Source organism: Pogona vitticeps, chromosome ZW-PAR (assembly GCF_051106095.1).
Source record: "Pogona vitticeps strain Pit_001003342236 chromosome ZW-PAR, PviZW2.1, whole genome shotgun sequence".
In the NCBI taxonomy this organism is placed as follows: domain Eukaryota; kingdom Metazoa; phylum Chordata; class Lepidosauria; order Squamata; family Agamidae; genus Pogona; species Pogona vitticeps.
In genome coordinates this window covers 433,399-446,865 of record NC_135800.1, presented here as the reverse complement: position 1 = coordinate 446,865, position 13,467 = coordinate 433,399, and the positions used below count along the sequence as shown (strand labels likewise).

Sequence of the window (13,467 nt, the reverse complement as noted above, 5' to 3'; positions counted from 1 at the left end):
TCTGAATTTTTTTTTCAGACAGAGGCAGGAGTCTAGGGCATAAGAAAGGGATTAATTGAATTTTACCTTTAGGTGTCTTTCTGAACTAGTTTCTCTCGTGCTTCTGTACATCTTGGAAGGGACACCAAAAAGTCGCTCCCACAGCGACTAAAAAAGCTGGCAATCCTAACCCCCCCAACCCCGAGATTTTCCTCCCCTTGCGTGGACTTTTAAGCAGTTGCCAACCAAGCAAAGACCTTCCCTCTGTATGTGTGTGTTTTTTAAACTTGCCTTTTCCCTAAAAGCTAATAACAGCAAGAATCAAATGCCACATTCAAAACGATAAACCAAGTCAATACTAAAAACACCTTCAACGCAGTCAGGGTGGGTGACCCTCCATTTTAGAAACCCCCATCCAGGTCGCCGGTTATGGAGGGAAAACTTGCCTGAAGAGAAAGAGGCCTTTTCGCCTCCGGTGGCAGGGAGTTCCAGAGTCTAAAGGAGCCGCCACCACCGAGAAGGCCTTCTCTCGTGGGGCCGCCAAGAGCACCTTGTGAGGATGATGGGACTGACAGAAAGGCCTCCCTTGATGAGCAGGCAGGACTCAGGACAGGCCTGTTCTGCCCTGAGAGAAAACTCTCCGACTGGCCATCCAGCCTCAGCCCCCTTCCCTCCCAGGTGCTCCTCATTCAGGGCTTGGCAAGGCAATCAGGGTGTGTGTGGTGTGTGTGTGTTGTGTGTGTGGAGGGGAAGGCAGGTGTTTGACATTCATCCTGATGGACCCCTCCCTTGCCTTCCCTGATCGCTTGTCAGGTTCACCTGCTTTAAACTATTCAATGGTACTTTAATGAGCAGAGAGCTTGATTGTTTCTTAATAATAATAATAATAATAATTTATTGTCATTGTAATTCTTCTTGTTCGGCTTAACTTTAAAAACTCTGTTTTTAAACTCTATTTCTTTTAATATTGCGAGCCCCCTTGGGGAGAAAGGTGGCCTGCAAATCAAGCAAACCAATAAATAAATTGGCTTCTTAGGGCCTCAGACCTTTATGCCTGTCAGGCCATGTTTTATTTTTATTTTTTATTTTTTTGCTTTTCCTTCCAAGAAAGGAGTAACTAAAGTGTTAGAGTAAACCTATTGGGAGACAAGCAATTTTTCCTTTCCTTCAGACCGAGGGTTACACACGTCATCCATCGCGAGTGGTCTGGAGGTCCAAGAAGCCCTGAGCAGAGCCCATTTTGACAACATAAGTTCTTGGAGACATGAAGAAGCAGCCGGCTTGGTGGGTTGGAGCATCTGGCTGTGGAGCCGGGGATCAAACATTCCACGCAACCATGAAAGAATATAGCCCGCCTATTACGTGGACTTCTCAGAAGCCGAAGATGTGAATTATCCTGCAACCCCTTTCGTTCAACACTACAAAAATATTGGCATGGGATGTTTACAATTCACTCCAGAGTTACGAATCTACCCAGAGTTAACATTGAAACCAGCGGTGGCCAAGTTTTGGGGCATCCTCACCATTTCTTGGACACCTACACACACCTTGGAGCCCAAATCTGCAGGGGAAAGCCACAGCGGGTCATTTATGGATCGGGTCCCTGAGCCTCTGTGTTGGTGACCCGCACGAGCGCTACCCACCTCCTCAACAGGAGAACCATTTGGTGCCTGAAGGAGGCCATCGAAACACTGCCCTTTCTCCTGGTTTCCACCCTTGGAAACAAAGCAGCTCTCTGGAGGGCGAGCAGAGGACAACCTCCTACCTACAAACACCCTCTCCCTGTTTTCCTGGTCACGGCCGTAAAGGATGCCCCCAGTTTTCCAACTGGTCTAGTTGGACTCCTGGGTATCGTGGCAGAGCGAACAGATCCTAGCCCCCACCCCTGGACCTCTCCGTGCCACAAAAGGGGGTTGTGGCACACTATGAACTATCTGCAAACAGGAAGGTCTCAGAAGGCCATCTCCGAGGATTCAAGATCTTCTTGGAAACCAGCCAGTTATTCCATCAAAGTAACGTCGGATTGTCTTAACCTACGGATCCATCGAAGCTGGCTGTGTCCCAGTGGCTCAAGGGGAAGATTATGGGTTGGGTCGGCTGCCCTTCTTCCTCCCCTTTCCCAAACGGAGGAGAGGCCGAGGAGGAGACGGGAGCACTCCGGTCTTCCTCTCCATCGCCCGCCCCCTTTTCTACAGATGCATCTTTTTGCTTCACAGGAGTAATTTCCACATGCCTGATTTAATCATGTGTCGGCTGATATTAAGCAGACGTGAGCTACCTGGCCGCGTTCATCCTGCCGTTGTCATTCGTTGCTTGCTAAAATGGAAAAACTGACTCAGTTCGGTCGCATCCACCCACCAGCTCTCAAAACACGCACACCGTGGTCTCTTAGAGGGCCCGATTCTCTGGAAGGATTCGAGGACGAGATCCGAAGAGCGTTTTCCTGGAGAAAACGATGTAACTGCTTCCTAACAACAGAGGGGGGTGTGTGTGTCTGTCTCAAAAGCAGCCTCGCCATTCCGTCCACCCACAGGAATGCCAGGAGGCACAAAGGATCGGTGGGTGAGGGTCAAAGCTGGGCACCCGAGCACCGGGCTACCAAGCAGCGGCCATGAGATCCGTCTCTGGGGCAGTTCGCCACCAACGGGCTGTCCCGCAAACACTTTTTGTGGAACAGTGGCAGGATGATGACATAATGATGATGAGGACCACTGCACATTCCTCTCTGAGCCCTGGTGTGTTTGTGCACCCACATTCGAGAAGCTCTTGGCCATTGCCAAGGGGAGTTTTTAAACAGAGGTTGGGTGACCATCAGCGGTGCTCCAGCTGTGGATTTCCCATGTTAGGTCTAGACTGGGTTGCCTTCTCTCTCTACAATTCTATGATTCTTGAAGGGTTTCCCACTAGGAATGAATTCACGCCTCTTGGCTCACCTCCGTTTCCACTTGCTTCCAGAGCCCCATGACAAACCCAACGAAGGCAGCTTCCCCCTTGAAGGATAACAGAGAATCTAAGGGGTAACGGGGTGGTGGTGGTGAGGGTCGAGTCATGCCCCTCTTCCTCAGGGCCATCTGACTGACTTGCCTTATTCACAAAAATCGCAGAGGGGGGGGCGGTACAATGGCACAAGCACTCTTGAAATAGGTTGAGTATCTTGGACACCCTACTAGGGTCAACATAGCACGTTGGCCCCAACTTGACCGCACATTACACAAGGAACCCGGACGTTGAGTTATAGCCACTGGACTTCTTTCTTGTTAGGCTGAAATGATTTCGCTCCTCCTCCAAGGAGCTTCTTCGGTCGGAGGAGGAGCAAAACATTTCAACCTAGCAAGAAAGAAGTCCAGTGGCCACGACTCAACTTCCAGATAACCTCACCTGAAGGACTGAGAATCTTCACAGATATAACACGAGGATGCATTTATCCAGCCACACAGTTCTGCGTGTCATGTAAAGACTCCCCGAGCATCCCTCTGCTGCAAATGATTTATTTGTTTGTTTGTCTATTTGTTTGCTTGCTTGTTTCCATTTGTCTACCACCACCTTAGTGCTGCCCCTCTCTGGGCAGTCTATAAAATGTCATTAAAACATGACCACACCATATCATAAATACAAAGAATTGCAATTAAATACAATTCTTGTTTTTAACTTGATTTACTTTCATTGGGTTTTAGCGTACTGTAAACCGCCCGGCGTTTGCACTCAAGGGGCGGTACGTCTATAAACTTTAGAAATAAGCAAGAAATTAAACCCTTTTACTAGCTGACACTACTTTTAAATTAAAAACGCACACATGAAAACCCGTTTGAACACCTCGGGACAAACTCAGGACACATCCATAGTGGTTATTAGGGAGCTTTGTGCATACATTAAACCGCTTTTCAGAGACGGAGATCATTCCCGATTCCAGCAATGGTTGGTTTCCACCCAAAACGCCAGCCTTAAACAAAAGAGTCAGAGAGAGAGAAAGAGAGAGAGAGAGAAATCGGTCCAGCTGGACCATCAGATCACTGCCAGCTGAATCTCTTGGAAGGCAAGGGGTGCCCACTCTACCCTCCTGGGCTGGGCTTCTCTCTCTCAACGTCACGCCTGCTCGGTTTTCCTTTTTAAGTCAAGCACATCTGGCCACCATATGAGGAGACCTGAGTCAGCGAAAATGTTCAGATGGCCTGGCGTGGGCACCCGAGGCTCGGCAACGTTATTGGGATGGCCCGTCATTAAAAGGCCCTTTTGTAAAAGAAGCCTTTTAATTTCCTGCCCGAAAGAAAGGGCCACTGGGCCATTCCTTTGCAAACGACGAACCGCACGGAGGGGAGCAGGAAAAGGAGCCAGATGAGAGTCGGAGGGCCCTGCGGTTGAAGGCAGGCAGCTGGCGCTGAGGGCGGACCGGTGGGCTCAGGTGCGGAGGGCGCTGCTTCCGTTCGGCAGCCCACTTCCGGCCATTTTGGGGCTAAAGCCAGAGAGTGGCCAGGATTTGTGTGTGTGTGTGTCTGCCTTCTACTTGCATCGCAAACCTGCCCTCTTCCACAGAACAGGCCTCTCTCTCTCTCTGCCTCTCCGCTCCTGAGTCCAAAGAAACCTGCCACAAATTGCTGACGGAGCCTCCTCTTCCAATTCTCAGGCTGCCTTTTATTCTTCCTCTACGTCTTACCACAAAAATGCCCTTTTCTTTTTCTTTCTTTCTTTCTTTCTTTTAACTTTCAGGAACAAGCCATATTCTGCCTGCAAAGGAGATCAGGCGATGACTTCACCAGCATCAGCACAAGGAAACCTGCCTTTGTCATCAGGGCCAGCAGGAACCTCTTAGATTCAACACTTCCCCATCGGGAACAAAACAGAATGCCTTCGTTACAAAGAATTAAATAAATAAGCCATGAAACTCTAACTTCATTTACTGCCTCCCCTCCCCCTAGTTAAGGTCTGCATGTGGCTAAAAGCCACAGCAAAGGAAACTTCTTACACCATAAACCTTTGTAGGTCTTCTAGTTTATGTTCCATCAAGTCGGAACCGACTTACAGGGACCCTAACTGGGCTTTCAAAGTAAGTGAGTTATTTAAGGAGTGGTTTGACCCATTCCATACCTCCAGTGAATTTTCAAGGCTGAGCAGGAATGCAAAGTCAACTCTCTCCTGAGTCCTAGTCTCTTACTCTCTCCGTTACACTGCACTGGGTTATCTATCCCCTTGTCTGTCAACTGAGCTATATATCTCATTCATTGGAGAGGATTTACTCCCAGGTAGGTTTGTATAGGATTGCACTCCTGGGGCAGACCAGGTAAGAGATGGTGCCAGGACCGCCCAACGCCAAATGGCGAAAGATGCCACCTTGAGTTCAGTGAAGGAAAGGCATGACTTAAATGCTATCACAACACAGCATACAACCACACAACATAATGCACTGTTGCAGCTGTAACCCAATGGTGGGTTTTGACCAATTAAAATACGTAAAACCCAGTTATTGAAATGGATTTGGAATGGCCCCTATGTTTCTTGCCAATTCTCCCATTATCATTGACTTGACTTGCTGCCTGGGGACGATGGGCTTTGCACTCCAAATGATGAAGAAGAGGTGGGCCAAAGCCATGTGTCAATCAACAGCAGAGGTGACAGATATGAACATGCCATTTCAACAACACAGAGAGTTCCCACAACATCCTCTGCTAACCTCAAACACAATGATTTCCAGAGTGTCTATTTACATCTCTAATTTCAAATATTCAATGTGGAGCATGACTCTGGTGATGCAATTGGCTAAGCTATGAACCACACCAGGTTAAGCCAAATGAACTTACAGGGTTGCTGGTAAGGTAAGAAAATACACTGGGGAGCGGTCATACATGAACCTCTTTGTGCATTTATGCTTCTCTCCTGACCCAAAGAAATTGTGCCTATTTTAAAGGTGGAACAGATACATATGCTTCCTCTCAACCACCATGTTGATAGAACATCACTGATAACAGTGCAAATTCTGGAATATAGAATTGATCATATCAAAACGTTCCGAAAACAATGCACTATAACTTTCAACACATCTTTAAATCAATCCATAAGGAGATTTTTTGGACTTTACTCAATATGGGAAGAAAAAGGAAACAGGAAAGTGTGACTAAGATTCATGGGAGATGCAAGGGACTATGACCCTGGTAGTTTTTGCTTTGGCTTTCCTTTCCTTTCTTTTCTTTTCTAAAGAAGCTTGGTGTGCAGAGCTTAATAGGTAGTGACTACCAGATTCCAGTCCCCACATAGCTTAGCCCTGACCAACTATTCAGATCTCGAAGACTTCTCATCAAGGTGTCACGGCAAGACAGCTTTTAAAGCTATAAGGACAACGAATTTAGCAAGGATTCTTTACATCCCTCATCTAACCTAATGACTGCAGCCCACCAAAGCAATGATTTGCATGCCAGGATGAACCCATCTCTTAAGAGTCTGAAGGTGGATGCCTACCTCCAGATGGCTTTGGACTGCAAGAACTTTTCCCCTCTATTTCTGCCTGAACCACCGATGGCTCCTGGTGGAACGGGACAAAGAGCAATAAGTCAAGTAGATGGCCAATCAATCCACTACATTGAACGGGATTGTGTCCCACAGAGACAGAAGGAGTATGACCAGCCTGCAACATCCCCCATCGAGGAGGCCCTGGGGATGGCACCAAGTCCAGAGCAGGGGATCATACAGAGACACAGCAGAGCCTCCTCCCAAGACAACTGCTTTCAAAGACTCTGTCAGGCCACGCTAAAAGTTCTCTCCTAGTCTACCGGCATGCAATAATGCCGAAGATACATGACTGCAAGACCACAGAGAGTTGGAATGGGCAATCCCATTGAAACCCTGCACGTCCTCAGGTTCCTGCTTCTGGGGATACCCATATCTGAGGTGGGAGTTGCTTCCAGTTTCCTCCACACTATCCCAGTGACATCACCAACTCCCACCCTCACCCCTAACTCTTCCACGGCTCTCCTGACACACAAGGAATGACCCTAGACCAGCAGGCAGAGGCGGAGTGACTCACCCGGATGGAATTTCAACAGTATCCCGCTTGTCTGAAGACGCAGTCTGTTCCCATATGGGCTTGCAGGATGATTCCCTAACAAAACTCCCTCAAGAACTTTCCCGACAAATCTCCTTATCACTTCTTCTTCTTTAATTATTACGAGTTTTGTTTGTGACTGTTTTTCCATTAAAAAGCAAAACAAACCAACAGCCTCCAAAGAAAACCATCTGCCAACTCTCGAATGTCTCTGGGATGAAGTCCTTTCGAGTGGTTCAAGGTACTATATTATTTTAAAATCCTGATCACTTTGTTGCAAATTTCATTTGATCCACATCATTCTGCTGGGGTTCTCCTTTGCTTTGCCTCCTGGTTTCCACTCAAGGGCCTCCATCCAACCCAGCCGCCTTCTGTAACAGTTCTTGGCCACCAGCATTTGGGAAATCCGGGTTCAGGGCCTTGACGGGCCCCTTGCCTGAAATGACGCTGAGGATGCTTTTATTTACAGTATTGGGGCAAGGAGACCTACTTCGCACCCACATCACCCTGAAGGTGGCTGGTGGAGCTCTGGATGGCCAGATACCAATACCTCCTATTCCTGACCCCGGGACGGATACTGCCTAAAGCAGGATGGGAAGAAGCCCACACTGCTTCTGGAAAGGTAGAAACAGGGTCTTATTTGTGGCCATGAAGGTTTGGGCTAAGCCATCCCTCCATGTTTGCTTAATGGAAAACGTAAGATGGACAGTGCAGTTGTGACTTTACCGAGTTTTCTTCTGAAAGGTAAACATCTACCCATAACACCAAACAGACAATGCCCCAAACACCTCAAGCTGCAGAAAATGTACTTTCTGACAATTGAAATGGACAAATGGGATGAAGCTCCATGGGAGATGCAAGGTATTATGAGCCTAGTAGTTTTTGCTTTGCTTTGCAAAGGAAGTATTTACATACAGTACAATACCAAACAAACAACATTCCATATACCTCGAGTTGCAGAAAATGTACTTCTGGTATGGAACAGTCTAGCTCAACTACAAAAAGAAGCTAAGAAGTAAAAAGAAAGAAAGAAAAAGAAGCAGTAGATTTCAGATGCTTTTCAGACCTTTTTTTTCAACTGGCCTGTGAGCCAAGACAAAACACGCATGTATGTTCACATGGAGGCACATGCGTACTGTAGTCACGTATGTGCAACACGAAGATCCATTTCATGGTGGCCGAGAGGATTTGCAAGCTGGCAGCGTTTGTGCCAGGACCTCAAGCCTCTGGCATGAGGTCATTTCCAAGCACTTGCCCTCCCTCCCTCCCTCTCCCCCCTCCCCGCTGTCTTGCATCCTCCCCCCAGGCCTACTCGCAGGCTTTCATCTCCCACATCTGGATTCCTGGCAAACAGCAGGCGCACAGACGAGAAAATGGGAATCACATTTGCGATATTTTGGCTCCGCTCCTTTTGCAAACAGGGTCGAAAATAGGGAGTTTTCAGCAAATATCCAATAATTTTTAAAAACTCAGCTCCTTCGGATGGGACCAAACCTTAGTCTTCTCCAGAGACTCATTAGGCTCTCTCACACCCTCACGTTCAGGACGGGTGCCCTTCGGAAGTGGGGCCCGGAAGGCCTGGCTGGAAGAAGACTGGGCCAGCACAAAAGCCCTGTGCCTAGTCCCCGCTTGGCCAGTATCTGGGGCGCGACCCTGCTTTGGGACAGTCCCCTCTTGCATCTGAGGCACAGATCCTTGTGAGGTCACATAGCAGGCAAGGCTGTTCCCTTAGTCGCAATCCTGGCAGTAACTGGGCAAGAGAGATGGATTTTCCCAGAACAGGGACTGTGGCTAGCTACACCGCCCCCTGAATGGGAATGAGGGTCATTACAAGCGGTTTGGTTCACCTTGTGGGCAACCAAGGGACGTTAACTTTACAAAAGACCTGCCCCTCCAGGGTTGATATGGACGGATCCAACCTCCTGCCTTTCTGGATTCTCCTGACGGTCATCTTAGAATGGTGGAGCTGGAAGGGACCCTGTGGGATCATCGAGTCTCCAGCCCCTGTCAAGGAGGCACCCATAAGGGGAATCAAACTCCCAACCTCTGGCCCAGCTGTTCTGGTCTCAAAAAGTGGCTGCAGCTGCACAACTGCCGTGGCTTCCTTCCGAGGGATTCTCTGGGATGAATCTCCAGAAGAATCCCTGACGCCACTCCAGGGCCCGGCCCCGATGCTGCCTGGTTCTGAGGGCCCCCCCCGGCTGAGCTCTGCAGAGCTGAGCCAGCCCCAGCTTCTCAAATGAATCTGCTTTGCTCGGAGATCTGACACACACACACACACACACACCACCACCACCAAGGAAGCACCTCTTGTGGCTTCTAGTGAGACCGTCCGCTTCTCATCCCTCCTCCGACCGATTCTTCTTCTCCCCCCCCCCCAGTCTTGGAAAAAAGTTTTACACACAGGGTCAGCAGTACATTCCTGACGCAAGGGCGGCTGCTGCTCCCTGTGAGAAGATTTTTCCAGTCCGCCAGCATCTGGAAGCAAAAGGACGTAATTCCAGCTCGGCTTTTGGCTCCCAGTGACACGTAAGCCTTTCGCGCAGAGTTCAGGCACGGGTGGGCCACGGAGAGGGCTCACGCCGTTGGCCGTGCAACCCTCCTCGAGGCAGCCCGTCCTTGCTGTGTTGTTCAATCTATCACACACACACACACACACACACACACACACACACACACACACACACACACACACAGAGCCTGGCCCGGGGACGGTCCCTTTCTCTTGATCAGCTAAAGCCAGGCTTGGTTATTCTCCAAGACAGAGCCTACGTCTTGCGGGACAGGCAGCCGTGACTTTGGAGGCCCTTCCCGAAACCACAGCAAAGTCCCAGCCTGGACCCTCTTGGGCTCCGCCACCCCCCCTCCCCACAAGCTTCTCCTCCTCTGGTTTTCCTCCTCCTTTCACCTTTCACGGTGAGAGTCTAGTCTATGTGGTTCCTGCAAGAGACCTTTTTTCCCTTCTTCCCACAGCTGGTAAGGATGCTCTGCAAACAGGGCCATCAGGGGCACCTACCACCCTCCGAATCGGGTCTTTTTCTTGCACGGGGGCCTCACCCACCCCACCCCACCCCATCCTGTCCAGGCCACACTGTTCACGCGAAACCCTTTGAAATCCAGAATGCAACTTTGGCAGGGATGCTCGGAGGCGTCTCCTCGGATCCCGCTCTGGGCCCCCAGGGCCACGATAAAAGCATTTTTCCTCTTTCTCCTCCCGCCACCCCTCCTTGCTGTCACAAAACCTCATGCAATACTTTACGGGGGGGGGCGCTGCGGGGGGGGGTTCTCAACCTCTCAAGGGGATTCTTCAACAGAGGTCAGAAGGCCACCTGCCAGGGGTCCTGAAGGGCAGGAAGGGCTCAACCCAGTGGTCCTTCTCAGTGAGCGACTCAAAGCGAGCTTTCCCGGGCGATCCAGGGTTGGACTAGATGACCCTCGGGGGTCCCTTCTCTCTGCCTACATCCGCGCTTCCCTCCCGCTTGGGTGTCCGGGCTCCCCCTTCTCTCTCTCTCTGTCCCTTTCCCGTCTTAAGCCGCAAGGAGGGGGCGTCCCTTGCTCAGTTCAGGCGAGTTTGCAAAGTTTCCTGGCTCCCGCCGCGGATCTCCCTTCTGGGATGCCGGGCGGGCGCGGGGGGGACAGAGCCTGTCAGGTCGGGCAGCTCGGCCCCGGGGCTCCTCGTGGGAGAAGTGGCCTCCCCTGTTTTGGCCCTCCAGCTGCGCGCGATCCCTTACCTGCGCGGTTGGGGGCTGCGAGGGCGCAGAGGAGCGCCACGGCCAGGCTCCAGGGGCGAGCGCGCCGTAGTTTCCACCGCGTGTGGGTGTCCATGGCCCGGGGGGGGGGGCGCGCGAGGTCCGACCGGGGGCGGGCGGGGGGTCCCTCGACGGCTGCCTGCCCGGAGAGCCTCCTCCTCCTCCTCCTCCTTCTCCTCCTCCTCCGCTGCTGCTGCTGCCGCCTGGATCGGAGCCCTTCCGTCCGAGCTGCTCCCGATCCCAGTCCCGGACCCGATCCCCTCCCGCCCCGGCCAGGGATGCGCTCCTCAGCAAGTCATGGCGCAGCGCTCGAGCGACGGGACGGCGTCGTCGAGGAGAAGGAGAAACTTCTTCGCCTGGCGGCAGCGGCAGCGCCTGCTCCCTTGGCCGCCTCTCCCCCCCTTCCTCCTCCTCCTCCTCCTCCGGCCCCCTCCTCTCCGCAGTCCTCCTCCGGGTCGGGGCCCCTCCTCCCTCCTCCTCCTCCTCCTCCTCCCCCCTCCGCCCCTCCCGTGCCCGAGCCCGGCTCCCCGCCTTCCCTTCCCTTTCCTTCCCGGCCGGCAGCGGCGAGCGCAACTTTCGCGGCCCCGCGGCCGCCGCTGCCTTCTATGCGCGCCCGCGGAGGAGGGCCTGTCAATCCCCCGGCCGGCGGGGCCAATCCGCGCCCGGGAAAGGCCCCGACGCCCCGCCTCCGCGCGCTCCGGTGGGAGGCAGGCCGGCCGGCCGGGAGGGGGGGGCGCGTGCGCGCGCGCGGGCGGGCGGGCGGCGCTCCAGAAAGTTGGCAGGCTCGCCGGCCGGCCGGCCCAGCAAAGGGGAGCGGGAGGGGGGGGCAGATCCCGGGGGGGGGGTCTCAGGCTTGGCGGGGAGTTGCTGGCGGTCTCGCACCCAACGTGCCTGCGTTTGCTAAGAATGCAGACATAAGGCAGGATCGGTGTGTATAGGAATGCGTGTGCTGGATCCGGGAGCATCATGGATAAATGGGCATCCAATTCATGGCACACACACCTAGATGGATGCATATAGGATATATTGATATAATACGACATTAACGCCCGGCTGGCTCAATAGCTCAGGGATTTAGAAATCTGGCTGTGAAACCAAAAGTTGGGAGTTCACTTCCCCCGCTCTGCCTCCTTGACCAGAGCTGGACCTGATGCTCCGCAGGGTTCTTTCCAGGTCTGCAGTTCTAAGATGATAATGATGATGTGAAACATCCAAGTTAGGGGTCGGTCATTTAGCTGGCTGGAGAGCTCAGGGGTTGGGGAGAGCCAGAGGTTGGGAGTTGGATTCCCCCCCCCCCCGGGCCTTGTTGTAGGGGAAGAGCCAGCCAGGGCAGCCTCTTGGCCAAGCGGCAGGGCGGTGGTCCCAGGCAAGCCACTTCTCTGGCTCAACACCCCCCCCCCCCACACACAACCTTGCCTCTAGAAAGCAGCATTTTGAAAAAGGCAGGCTGTTAAGGAGTCACCCCAGAGGGGGGAGAACGCCCTGTGATCTCGGGGGACCGAGAGGCCAGGAGGGCAAGGGGGTGCCTGAGACCCTGGACATCATTTTTTGGGGGTAGGAAAGATGAGCAGCAGAACAATGCTGGAAGACGGTCCCTATTTGCCTCCGGCCTCGTCCGGGACACGAGGGAGAAGATGGAAATCATGGGGTGGGTGGCTGTGGATTGGTATGTAACTGGGACATTCCGCAGGGGTCAGTGACCCTTTTGGCTTCAGCCGCTCCAGGGCAGAAAGATTCCATTTTTGCCTCTGCAGACAATACAGTGACCGGCGCGAGAAAATGACAGGCGGCTTCTTCAGGGCCGGCCGTTGTGGCTTGCAAAATGATAGAGCCCAGGTAGCATTTGGCTCTCCATTTCCCTGTCTTCGGCTCTCTCTCTCTCTCTCTTTTTTGTTTCCAGATGTGGGCTGGCTTCCCTTCTCTCCCCACTCCGGAGAAGACACAAATAGCTCATTGTTTGCAACCGTGACCTTTTCGGAGGGTGGGAGGGCAAGGGTTCATCGGCAGCAGAGGGAAATATCAGAGATACCTTGGTTGGCTCATTAGGGACTTCTGCAGAAGAATCCGGCCCTCTCCAGAACGGCACAGACAATGACGAAGCCTGGTTACTGCACTGTGCCGAAGATTTCTTCCTCCCCACCATATCCCCTCCCTCCCCCTCCAAATCTGAAGGCTTGTGGCAGATGCTACAGGCTCTCACTGTGACCATCACACGCATTCTCCTCTCTTCGTCCTCATCTGGAGTCCTGTGTCCAGTTCTGGACCCCCTTGAAGAAGGATGCTGAAAAAATGGAACAAGTTCAAAGGAGGGCAACCGGGAGGATCAGGGAGGTAGAAAGCAAGCCCTCGGAGGAAAGACTGAAAGAACTGGGGCAGGTTTAGAGTCACAGAATAATGAAGTTGGAAGGGGCCTTTAAGGCCATCAAGTGTAGCCTTGAGAGAAGAAAACGGAGGGGAGGCAGAATAGCCCTTTTCAAACACTTGAAAGGTCCTCCTAACAGAGGAGGGGCAAGATCTGCTCTCAGTCATCCCCGAGTACACGTTTATAATGAGCTCAAGTGACAAAGCCAGATTTAGTCTGAATATCAGGGGGGGAAAACTCTTTAACTGTTAGAGCAGTACATCAATGGAACCCATTATCTCGAGAGGTGGTGGTGAGCGCCCCAATATTGGAGCCCTTCAAGGGAAATCTAGACAGCCCTCTGTCGG

General features: G+C 52.2%; 1 protein-coding gene across 2 annotated transcripts in view; it reads right to left on the bottom strand.

Moving 5' to 3' along the window:
• COL5A1 (collagen type V alpha 1 chain) overlaps positions 1–11,195 on the bottom strand; it is a 103,040-nt gene extending 91,845 nt beyond the window's left edge. For both annotated transcript variants that reach the window (XM_072984553.2, XM_020812243.3), the window contains exon 1: positions 10,741–11,195. In XM_072984553.2, coding sequence (XP_072840654.1) covers positions 10,741–10,834 — 94 coding nt within the window. In that variant the 5' untranslated portion in view covers positions 10,835–11,195. The remainder of the gene's footprint in view (positions 1–10,740) is intronic.
• Between the last annotated feature and the right edge of the window lie 2,272 nt (positions 11,196–13,467).